Source organism: Pelodiscus sinensis, chromosome 1 (genome assembly GCF_049634645.1).
Source record: "Pelodiscus sinensis isolate JC-2024 chromosome 1, ASM4963464v1, whole genome shotgun sequence".
In the NCBI taxonomy this organism is placed as follows: domain Eukaryota; kingdom Metazoa; phylum Chordata; order Testudines; family Trionychidae; genus Pelodiscus; species Pelodiscus sinensis.
Window position 1 is genome coordinate 331,064,961 of NC_134711.1, and position 9,508 is coordinate 331,074,468.

Sequence of the window (9,508 nt, forward strand, 5' to 3'; positions counted from 1 at the left end):
ATTAGATGATGAGCATCTTGTTAGCATTTAAAGTGCTACATAGTCCTGTATTTTGCTCCAAATGTCTTAGTGACCCTGGATAGAGATGGTGTGTGTTGGCGGGGGGAAGGGAAGGCGGATGGTGTTTGTCCCTCTCCCATTAGGTGCTTGGCTTGTGCTGAGCATGCTCAATAAAATTGCTGAACCCGGTGGCAGAGAGACACAGGATGAAGCCAGAGGGGACCAGTGTAAGCAGCTACTCTGAGCTCCTGTATACAGCAAGCCAGAGAGCAGCCCTGCATTAATCCCTGGTCCTGTTGTGGCAGGACTTGTGGAAAAGCAGCCCACTGGCCCAGGACTCGGGTAGTCCACCCAAGGACTACCCTCTCCTACTGTTACAATGTGCAGTGTCCCTCTAATCCGAACAGGACCAGCATGTGGCCAGTAAATCAACCAGCCTCCAGCAGGTTCTCATGCCGTGCACAGCAGAATAGCTGGGGGCAGAATCTCTTGCTTCTCTTTCAACCAGGGAGTGAACAAAACACATTCTAAGAGCCCGACTCTACCGGCTCGATTCCAAACAACAGCTCATTGAGTTGGGATTGGGCAAGTCAGTGCGGAACGGCGGATCCTTCGCGGTCCCCTGGTCCCAGGGCAAGACAAAAGTTCATTTTGCATTTACACAGGAGTTGGGAGCTGGCCGGGACAGTGACTGCTCAGCATGGTGGGTTTCAATAGCACCAGCTTCCACCCTGCGACGTTCCAGCTGGCCGGGTTCCCAGGCCAGGAGGCGGCTTACCACTGGATCGCCGTCCCCTTCCTTGTGTTATACGTCACTGCCATGGCGGGGAATTGCCTTGTTCTCTGCATTGTCTGGGCAGACCGGCGTCTCCACCAGCCCATGTATCTGTTCCTTTGCATGTTGGCAGTCAACGACCTCGGTTTGTCTCTGTCAACCCTGCCCACCGTGCTCGGCACCTTCTGCTTCCATTTCACAGACATCGCTTTCCACGCCTGCCTGGCCCAGATGTTTTTCATTCACTCCTTTTCCTTCATGGAGTCAGGGATTTTAGTGGCCATGGCGTTCGATCGCTTGGTGGCCATCTGTAACCCGCTGCGCTACGTGGCCATCTTGACCAATCCCAGGATTGTAGGAATCGGGCTGGCTGTTCTGATTAAAAGTACCAGCATGATCTTCCCTTTCCCCTTCCTGATTAAACGGCTGCCAATCTGCAAAAGCAACGTCCTCTCCCACGCCTACTGCTTGCACTCGGACATGATGAGGCTGGCGTGTGCAGACACCACCGTCAATAACATCTACGGACTATTTGCCACTCTCTTCACGTATGGTTTAGACTCCATGTTCATCATCCTCTCTTACATTAAGATTCTGAAGACGGTTTTAAGTATCGCATCCCATGAGCAGCGCCTCACGGCCCTGAACACCTGCATCTCCCACATCTGCGCCGTCCTACTCTTCTACGTCCCAATCGTTGCTGTTGCGGTGATGCACAGGTTTGGGAAAAATGTCCCTCATGTTGTGCAAATCCTCATGTCCTATGTCTACCTGTTTGTCACCCCTGTGTTAAACCCTGTCATTTACAGTGTGAAAACAAAGGAGATTCGCAAAGCAATCTTCCGCCTATTCTCTAGAGAGGTGATGTAAATAGGGGTTTGTATGTGTTATGGTCTCCTGAAACAAGTATTGAGTGCCTTGCTAGAAGAGCTCCACATTTTTCCAGAAGTTATTTAAAGCTCTACATCAATAACATACTAAAGCCACTTAAATTGCATATGGTGAGCGTCCTGTAATAGATTCCATTAGCTCCTTTGATAGCTTTCCATTTGTCTCCGATGTGAAAGGAAATGAAAGTCTATCAGTCAATCGGGAAGTAAGCAATCCTGGGGCAACCATGGCTTTGATCTAGAGCCAGTTCCAGAAGGAGTGACATTGCTGGTACTCCCAATCAGACACCAAGAATTCCTGCTTGTGTTCCCCTTTGCTCTTTTTCTGGTTTTCCAAAGGCCCACAGGGCTGGGCCCATGGGTGGCTAGAAGATTCCCTGAAACCTTGTAATGGGTCAGCTACAGCATGAAAGGTCACCACATTATAGAGAGATCAATAAGCAGAGACAGGCCACCGGGCTGTGTAGCTGACTGTCCTGTGCCTGGCTATCAACGTTTCCTGGCAGAAAATGGCTTGGAGGAATAAGGAGATGGGCAGAAACATGCTGCAATACAGCAGGCCTGTGCCAGACATTGTATGTGGCTGCTGCTTGGACAGAGAACCTGGCCAGGGCAGTGGGAAGCACAGGGCAGTGTTGCCAAGTGGTGTCTGTTGCTCACCCTTTCCTTGGGGAGTCTGTTCCTGCCAGCGGGTGGGACAGGTCTCCTGAATGGTTTCCTGCTTGAAAAGGCCATTTCCAGACCCAGCCCAGTCCACAGAGATGGATCCATTTCGATGAGATATTTCTAGAGCCGTCTTTTCGCTTTCCGGTTTTACTTAGTGTCAACCGTTTCCTTTAAACGAGTGAATAAAGCCATTGCATTTTGACTTCAGAAGCATAGATGAGAGATTTCTAGAATCCTTGGGATGGTAGAGACCTCAGGAGTCATCGAGTGCAGCCCCCTGCCCAACGCAGGACCAACCCCAACTAATCCATCCCAGCCAGGGCTTGGTCAAGCCGGGACTTAAAAACCTCTAGAGATGGAGACTCCACCCCCTCCCTAGGGAACCTCTCCCAGTGCTTCCCCACCCGCCTAGAGAAATAGTTTTTTTCTGTTATCCAATCTAGACCTCCCCCCTGCAACTTGAGCCCATTGCTCCTCGATCTGCCATCTGCCCCCACTGAGACCAGCCTCTCTCCAGCCTCTTTGGAACCCCCCTTCAGGGAGTTGAAGGCTGCTCTCAAATCCCCCCTCACTCTTCTCTTCTGCAGACCCAAATCCCTCCGCCTGTCCTTGTAAGCTATTCCATCCCCTAGAAACACCCAGCGCTGAGATCACAGCGGGGCCAGGCAGAAACGCTTTCACACGATGCTCCACGAGGTTTACGGGAAGCCAGGAGCTGCCCAAGGCTTTCCGCATTGAACAGCGGCAAAGGCAGCTGGGGGCAGCCCATTCCTGGGGTGCTCAGGAGAGGCTGCGGCCCTCAGGCACCTGCCTCTGGGCAAAGCCCAGGACTCAACCTCCCCCAGGCCCAGGGGGTGATGTCAGGGCAGCCGGGTGATGGGTTATGGGTGGAGTCCTCCACTGGGTCTAAGCAGCCTGGCAACAATCACCCACCCACAAGTGACAGACGGCTGGGACGGGAGTCAGAGATACGCCCCACCCCACCTGGGGCATGTGGGGCTGGTGGGAAAGGCGTCTCCAGCCCTTCCTGGCCCTCTAGTGCCCGACACCACAGAACTACTCTTGGCTCTCGTGGGCTGTATTTTTACCGGCCCTGCTTTCTCCCCATGTCTACTCCACTGGGTATCCCAGACACCAGACCTCATCCCCCTGGAAAGAGAGAGGGGAGAGGCTGGTGTCCCCACACCTAGCGTCTGAGGTTATCCACAGCCGCAGCAGCCTGCCACCCCTGCTGCGTGGGCTCCACCGGACCATCTATGCTGAGGGAGAAGTGGGGGGCTGGGCAGCATGGCCTGGGCTTCAGGGGGCCCAGACACTAGTCCCTGAAATGATGTTCCCTTTCCCCATGGCCGGCCGGCAGACGGGGAGCCCAGCGGGGCGTTCCCATTCCGACCCAGCGCCCAGTCTGTCAGGATGGCTGCGGACCAGAGGAAGGCCCCGTTGCTACGGGTGACATTCCAGGAACGGCGGAGAACCCAGTGAGGTTGGCACCGTCCACACACATCGTCAAGGACAGCCCAATAGCCTCCCTGCTTGACTAGACAAGGTAGACCAAGGACGGGCGGGGAAACCGAGGCAGGGAGCAGGGAGTTGGGAAGAGCTTGAGCTTCTGTCTGACTCTCTCGGCCTTGTGCGGCACCGCCTTGTCCCGTGTGTGCTGCTATTACGCACACGTGGAAGCCGCACGCCTAGCGGCACCGAGACCACTTGCAGAGAGAATACTGAGCTTGCTCTACGGCCTTAGCCGAGAGCCAGCTGGCTTTTAGCTCGGGCGGAAGAGGCTCATGCACCGAGCTCCAGGCGTCCCAGGTGCGGTTCCGCCTGGCGATACACATGCAAAACTCTTCCGAAGAGCTAACGGAGGCTGAGCACAGCAGGCCCCAGCGCCGGAACAAGCTCTGGGGAGCAGTCAGAGGCGCTTCCCTAAGCTATGGCAGCCCAGGGCCTAGGGCCCGGTGACATCTGTGCCCCCCGCATGTCTCGTCTGAATCAGGCCAGGCCTGATTCAAAGAAATCGGCTGCCCCAGCTCTGTGAGACTAATAACACACACACACACACACACACACACACACACACACACACACACACACACACTCTCTCTCTCTCTCTCTCTCTCTCTCTCTCTCTCTCTCTCTCTCTCTCTCTCTCTCTCTCTCTCTCTCTCTTACCAGAATATCAGCAGAAGGGCTGGAGCCTTCAGCAAAGGTAGTTACGGGTCACAGCATTTTCCCAGCAAAATGACCCCCAACCAGCATCCCCTCCCCCAGCCCCACAAGCAATCCTGCCCCACATGCTGGGGGGGGGGGTAAGAGCGCTGGAACAGGGGGCCTGTCTCCGCTCCCATGGAGCTCACCCGGCCTCCAGTCGCCCTGCGTCGGGAAGCACAAGGCTGCATTTCTCTGCCAACCGTTTACCCGTCGTTAGCCGGGATCCCTCCAGACCCGTCTCCCGGGCTCCGAGCAGTGCCGGGTTCCTGAGCTAGGAGCAAAGGTGACAGGAAGCTGGTGAGTCCCGGGGTGGGGCTGGGGGTAAGAAAGGGTCTGGCTGAGGGCAGGGCTCTGACCCACACCCCTAAGCTGGGTCCTCCTCCCCACCCAGGGGTTACGCTGGCAGCAGAGCATGCGGGGCCCACAGGAGAGACACCCAGACACGCAGGGATGTTTCCTACTATCCGACCTGGACCACCCCCGCTGCAGCTTCCGCCCATTGCTCCTTGTTCTGCCAGCTGCCCCCACTGAGCACAGCCTCTCCCCAGCCTCTCTGGGACCCCCCTTCCGGGAGTTGCAGGCTGCTCTCAAATCCCCCCTCACTCTTCTCTTCTGCAGACTGAACAAACCCAAACCCCTCAGCCTCTCCTCGTAGGCCATGTGCTCCAGCCCCCTCAGCATTCCTGGTCCCCTCCACTGGTCTCTTTCCAATGTGCCCACATCCTTTCTGTAAGGGGGCCCCAGACCTGGCCGCAATACTCCACAAGTGCTTCCCTCTTGTGCTCCTGGTGGGACCCGGCAGCCTGAGACCCGAGGGGCTGAGCAAAGAGGAGCCGCTACCCCCGTCCGCCAGGCTGCCTGGGGGCCTGCAGCTGCCCACACCCAAAGCCCCTCGGCCGCCCGAGGACTCAGCACCGTGCCCTGCAAGCACAGCCCCAGCCCCACGCGGCAGCCAGTGGCGGGCGGGCCAAGAATTAGGGGGGACCCACGCCGGTCAGAGCAGCTCTCTCCCAGAGAGCGAGGGGGCCACTAACACCCCCCCACCCGCCAACCCGAGCCAATATCGTCAGTCGCAGCCGAGGACTGGCTTTTGCCTCATCCCTGGGGGCCATCCCTCCGCCCCCTCTCCTTGTAGAAGCCCCTTAGGAGCCCTGGCCCCTTTTCCAAGGTGTCTTTTCAAACAAAACTTCCCCCTGCTCTAAACCAGTGGAGGGGAAAGTAAAACCCGGCCCCAGCGTCCCAGAGGAGGCAACACCCGGACGCGGCTGTCCCAGGCCCCAGCAAAGCTCCACAGAGCACAGTGGGGTACCCCTGGGCTGGCGGGGGACCCCAGGGCCTGACGGTGGGAGGCCCCAGCCCCTCAGGATGGCTGGGAGCGAATGGGCCGGGAGAGGGGGGCGTGTGAGGAGATACGTGCCTCAGGATGGGGAGCATGGCGCCCCCAGCACCTGGGCCTGGATTCTAGTGATGCTGGACCCCCTCAGCCAGGTTCTGGGGTGGGCTGGTTCTAGGGCAGGGGAGCATCAGGGTTTTGAGCACCCAACAGGGCCGGCCTGGCAGCCTAGCTCCCGAGCGACCCGGCTCTGCGTCAGGCCTGGCTCGTTGCTGCATCTGCCCCGGTTGGCGCTCGGGGAGTGGGTCCTGTGCCCGCCCGCCCTAAGGAGCGCCCTATGGACTGGCATGCAGGGAGGGGGCCGGCGGGGTGTGGGTAGCACCGCCCCAGGGCTGTGGGTCCCGGAAGTTTATTTCCAGGGGCTGCGCATTCTGCCTGCTCCAACCCTTCGAAAACAAAAAGCCAGCCGGGCAGCCGGCACCCCCGCACCTCCCGTGTCCCACCCAGTGCCCACGGAGACGCAGGGAGGCGGGGAAGGCTGCAGCGGGAGGCGTTTATTTGACGGTTACAGCCATCCGGAGGGGGGGCAGAGGCCGACACGGGCTCTCTCCCTCCCGCGGGGCGCTGCGGGGCCTCAGTGGTACTGGTGGGCCAGCGCGTGGGCCACCACGCCCACCAGCTTCTGCCAGGCGGCCTGGCAGGCCGGAGTGAACTCCTTCCCGAAGTGGGAGGCCAGGACGATCACCAGGATGTCGCCCAGGAGCTGTGGGGGAGAAGGAAGAAAACGGCCTTTTGAATTCTGCACCCCAGTGTGGGGCGTGTCCCTTCCCCCGCCCCCCGGCCCATTCCCCCTTTCTCTCTCTGCGCACACGCGGAGGCCAGCCTGGGCCTTGGCTCGGGGGTACAAGAGCCGGTCGAAGGTTTTCTGGCCCCTCTCGGCCTTACAGACTCTATGCAGAGTCCTGGTCATGGGCTCTAGACCCCCACGTGGACCCCCGGGGGTCCCCCCATGCCAGGTTCTCTGCACTTGCCTCATTCTTCCCCTGGCTTCTTTGCATCCCCCGGCCACACCTGCCCTAGCTCCCCTGCGGCCCACCACCCCGCACCCGCCTTCCTCCGTCTTCTCCCCGGCTCTCTAACCCCAGACGGGCTTCCCCGGCCGCACCGGCTCCCTCCCCCTGTTACCTCAGCCCCCTGGCTTGCCCAGCAGGATCTGGACCTGTGATCAGGACCAGCTCGGATGCTGCTCCCTGGCTCCCCCTCCAAAAAGAGCCACCTCGGCGTACTCAGTGGGGAGGAGGTGGGGGCAGGCGGAGGGCCCACCAGGCTGTAACAATCCTTCCCGGACTTCCTTATGGGGTCCCCTCTGCATAGACCTTCCCACAAGCTCTCTGCTCCCCTGGGCACCAGGCCCGTCCTACCCAACTGCTCACCCCTCGTCAGGCACCATCATGGAGCGTGGGGCTCTCGAAACTCCCATGGGAGGCAGGTCTCTCTTGGAAGGACCATCTAAGTGTCTCCCCCCCTCAGCCGCCCCCTCACCCCCCCACAGCCCAAAGGCATCAGACCAGCCCGGTGTGCAGGCCGGGAGGGGGCTGGAAAGACGGGCCGGCCCGCCGCCCAACTCACCCGGAAGTTCTCGGGGTCCACGTGCAGCTTGTTGCAGTGCAGCTCGCTCAGCTTGGCGTAGGTGGCCTTCACGTGGTCCAGGTTCTTCACGGCCTCCCCGAAGGAGGTCAGCACCTTCTTGCCGTGGGCCCGCACCTTGGGGTTGCCCAGGATGGCCGTGGGGCTGGAGAGGTTCCCGAAGGAGGAGAAGAACCGCTGGGTCCAAGGGTAGACGATCAGCAGCCTGGGGAGAGACACACCCGGGGTGAGCGCGGGAGCGGCCGGGGGGCCGGGGGGCAGAGGCCGGGGGGGCTGAGCCTACCTGGCCAGGGCTTCGCCCCCGCATTCGGCCACGTCCACCTTGCCCCACAGGCTGGTAATGAACTGCTTCTCCTCGGCTGTCCAGTGCACCATGGTGGCGGGCAGGGGGTCGCTTGCAGAGGCGGCTGATGGGAACGAGGAGATGAGTGGCCGGCCCTCGGCCGGACCTTTATCCTCTGGCCTCGGCTCCTCCCCCTCCTGGCCATTGGTCAGCCCGGGGGTGGGTCTGCGCTGGCTGGGGAGGGGACTGGCTGGGCAGAGTGTGATCTCCAAGGAGGGGGGCCCAGGTCACCACGGGGGCAGAGTGCAGGAGGAATCCCCCTCTCTCTCGCAGCCGTCCACCTCTCCAAAAGGGGGGGCTCTGATCCCGGCGAGGGGGCCGGCCTGAGGGATAGGTCCCAATTCTGTCCTTCCAAACAGGGCTGACCCTTGCACTGGGCCTGCTATGACCCTGCCTCCCCCCCACCATCGCCCTCTTTTCTCTGCTCACCCACGCCAGCCACATCCCGCAACCCAAATGTGGCAAATGATATTTGGAAAAAAAAAAAAAAAAAACCACAGTCTTCTCAGATGTTTTTCTAAAGAAAATGGGGCATGTTTTACACTCCAGGCCAGATTGTAAATACTGGCACCTGCTTAAAAGCCCTGCATTTGGAAATAAAACTGTCACTCGCAGGTTTTTAATATACCCTGAAATCTGTCAGAGATTTATTTGCAAAAACTGCGTAGTAAGGGCAAGTCAGTTGTCCTGCTGAACACAACATTAAATATTGGGGAATGCAAGATGCAGCTCTTCTCTGTTTTACAAATTCTTCATCAGTATTTCTAAGCTCATTTTATATTGTAACTGGACTCTTAAGCTTTCTGAAAATAATTATTCCAGAATATTACTTATTAAACTTACTGAAACAAAGACATTGTTTTAAGCTCATCAGTCAGAGCGGGTTAGTGTGTTCGTAACAAAGTCCCTTGCTTTTAGAAAAAGGGGAACATGTATTTTGTGAGATGTTCATAAAAAGGCATGCATATGAAATGTCACTGTATGTTTGTTTCCAAAGGTTTTAGCTGTTTTATCTCTTCGTAAGATGCTGATATTGGTATGGGATGCTCTTATAACTGGTTCATTGAATAATGAGAAGTAAAAGGGAAACTCAGTTGTCCAACTCCCTGGAAGAAATTGAATGTTTTATCCCATTTAGGGCTCTCTCCAAAAGGCGGTGTATGTGTGCATGCGTAGAAAGGACAGAAAGACTTTGGAAGCAAATTTTTGTACTATAGTAACGGAAATTAAAATATGTATTTTAGATAAGAGTGGCCTTTTGGGGAGTTTTTTTAAATCTATATGTCAGAAGATCCAAGCCTTTAAAGCTACAGCTAAATACTCAGCGTGTGTGTCTAAGTATCGATGACAGGATTTTTTATAAACGTCAGCCACACACGAATGAAATATTTAGAGCAAATTTTAAACTAAGATCCTGTCAGCCGAGCAATGCACTGACCTGTTTGTCAGTACATAGGGTGGGCACAGGACTTTTAAATGGCTTCATTACCACACAATGGATCGTTCACAGGCTCACTGGGATGCGAATAGTCTGGTGAGCTGGAAGGCTTTTTACTTTTAAGTTAACAGATCCTCTTTGAGGGAAAAGTTGCCATTCTGCACCAGCCTGCTGTGGGAGCCTGCAGGAATGGTGAGGAAGATGGGAG

At 57.2% G+C, this 9,508-nt stretch overlaps 2 protein-coding genes across 3 annotated transcripts; one reads left to right on the forward strand and one right to left on the reverse strand.

Moving 5' to 3' along the window:
- The first annotated feature begins 689 nt into the window (after positions 1-689).
- LOC102455583 (olfactory receptor 51I1-like) lies at positions 690-7,983 on the forward strand. Of its 2 annotated transcripts, XM_075919714.1 has the most exons (2): positions 690-1,604; positions 7,907-7,983. In XM_075919714.1, the coding sequence occupies exons 1-2, from the start codon at positions 701-703 to the stop codon at positions 7,945-7,947; spliced, it is 945 nt and encodes a 314-aa protein (XP_075775829.1). In that variant the 5' UTR covers positions 690-700; the 3' UTR covers positions 7,948-7,983. The 2 variants fall into 2 exon arrangements, with proteins under 2 accessions (XP_075775829.1, XP_075775828.1); XM_075919713.1 differs by lacking the exon at positions 7,907-7,983 and having other exon boundaries at positions 690-1,645.
- Positions 6,407-7,962, reverse strand: LOC142826610 (hemoglobin subunit beta-like). The gene is made up of 3 exons (XM_075919715.1): positions 7,803-7,962; positions 7,502-7,724; positions 6,407-6,635 (listed from the first exon to the last, which is right to left on the reverse strand). The coding sequence occupies exons 1-3, from the start codon at positions 7,892-7,894 to the stop codon at positions 6,507-6,509; spliced, it is 444 nt and encodes a 147-aa protein (XP_075775830.1). The 5' UTR covers positions 7,895-7,962; the 3' UTR covers positions 6,407-6,506.
- Positions 7,984-9,508: the final 1,525 nt, after the last annotated feature.

Coding starts and splice junctions, on each gene's coding strand:
- LOC142826610 (XM_075919715.1), bottom strand. CDS start 7,894: ATGGTGCACTGGACAGCCGAGGAGAAGCAGTTCATTACCAGCCTGTGG. Junction 7,725..7,802: donor GGGGGCGAAGCCCTGGCCAG/GTAGGCTCAGCC, acceptor GTCTCTCCCCAG/GCTGCTGATCGTCTACCCTT. Junction 6,636..7,501: donor TGGACCCCGAGAACTTCCGG/GTGAGTTGGGCG, acceptor TCTCCCCCACAG/CTCCTGGGCGACATCCTGGT.
- LOC102455583 (XM_075919714.1), top strand. CDS start 701: ATGGTGGGTTTCAATAGCACCAGCTTCCACCCTGCGACGTTCCAGCTG. Junction 1,605..7,906: donor TGTGAAAACAAAGGAGATTC/GCAAAGCAATCT, acceptor GGTGGCGGGCAG/GGGGTCGCTTGCAGAGGCGG.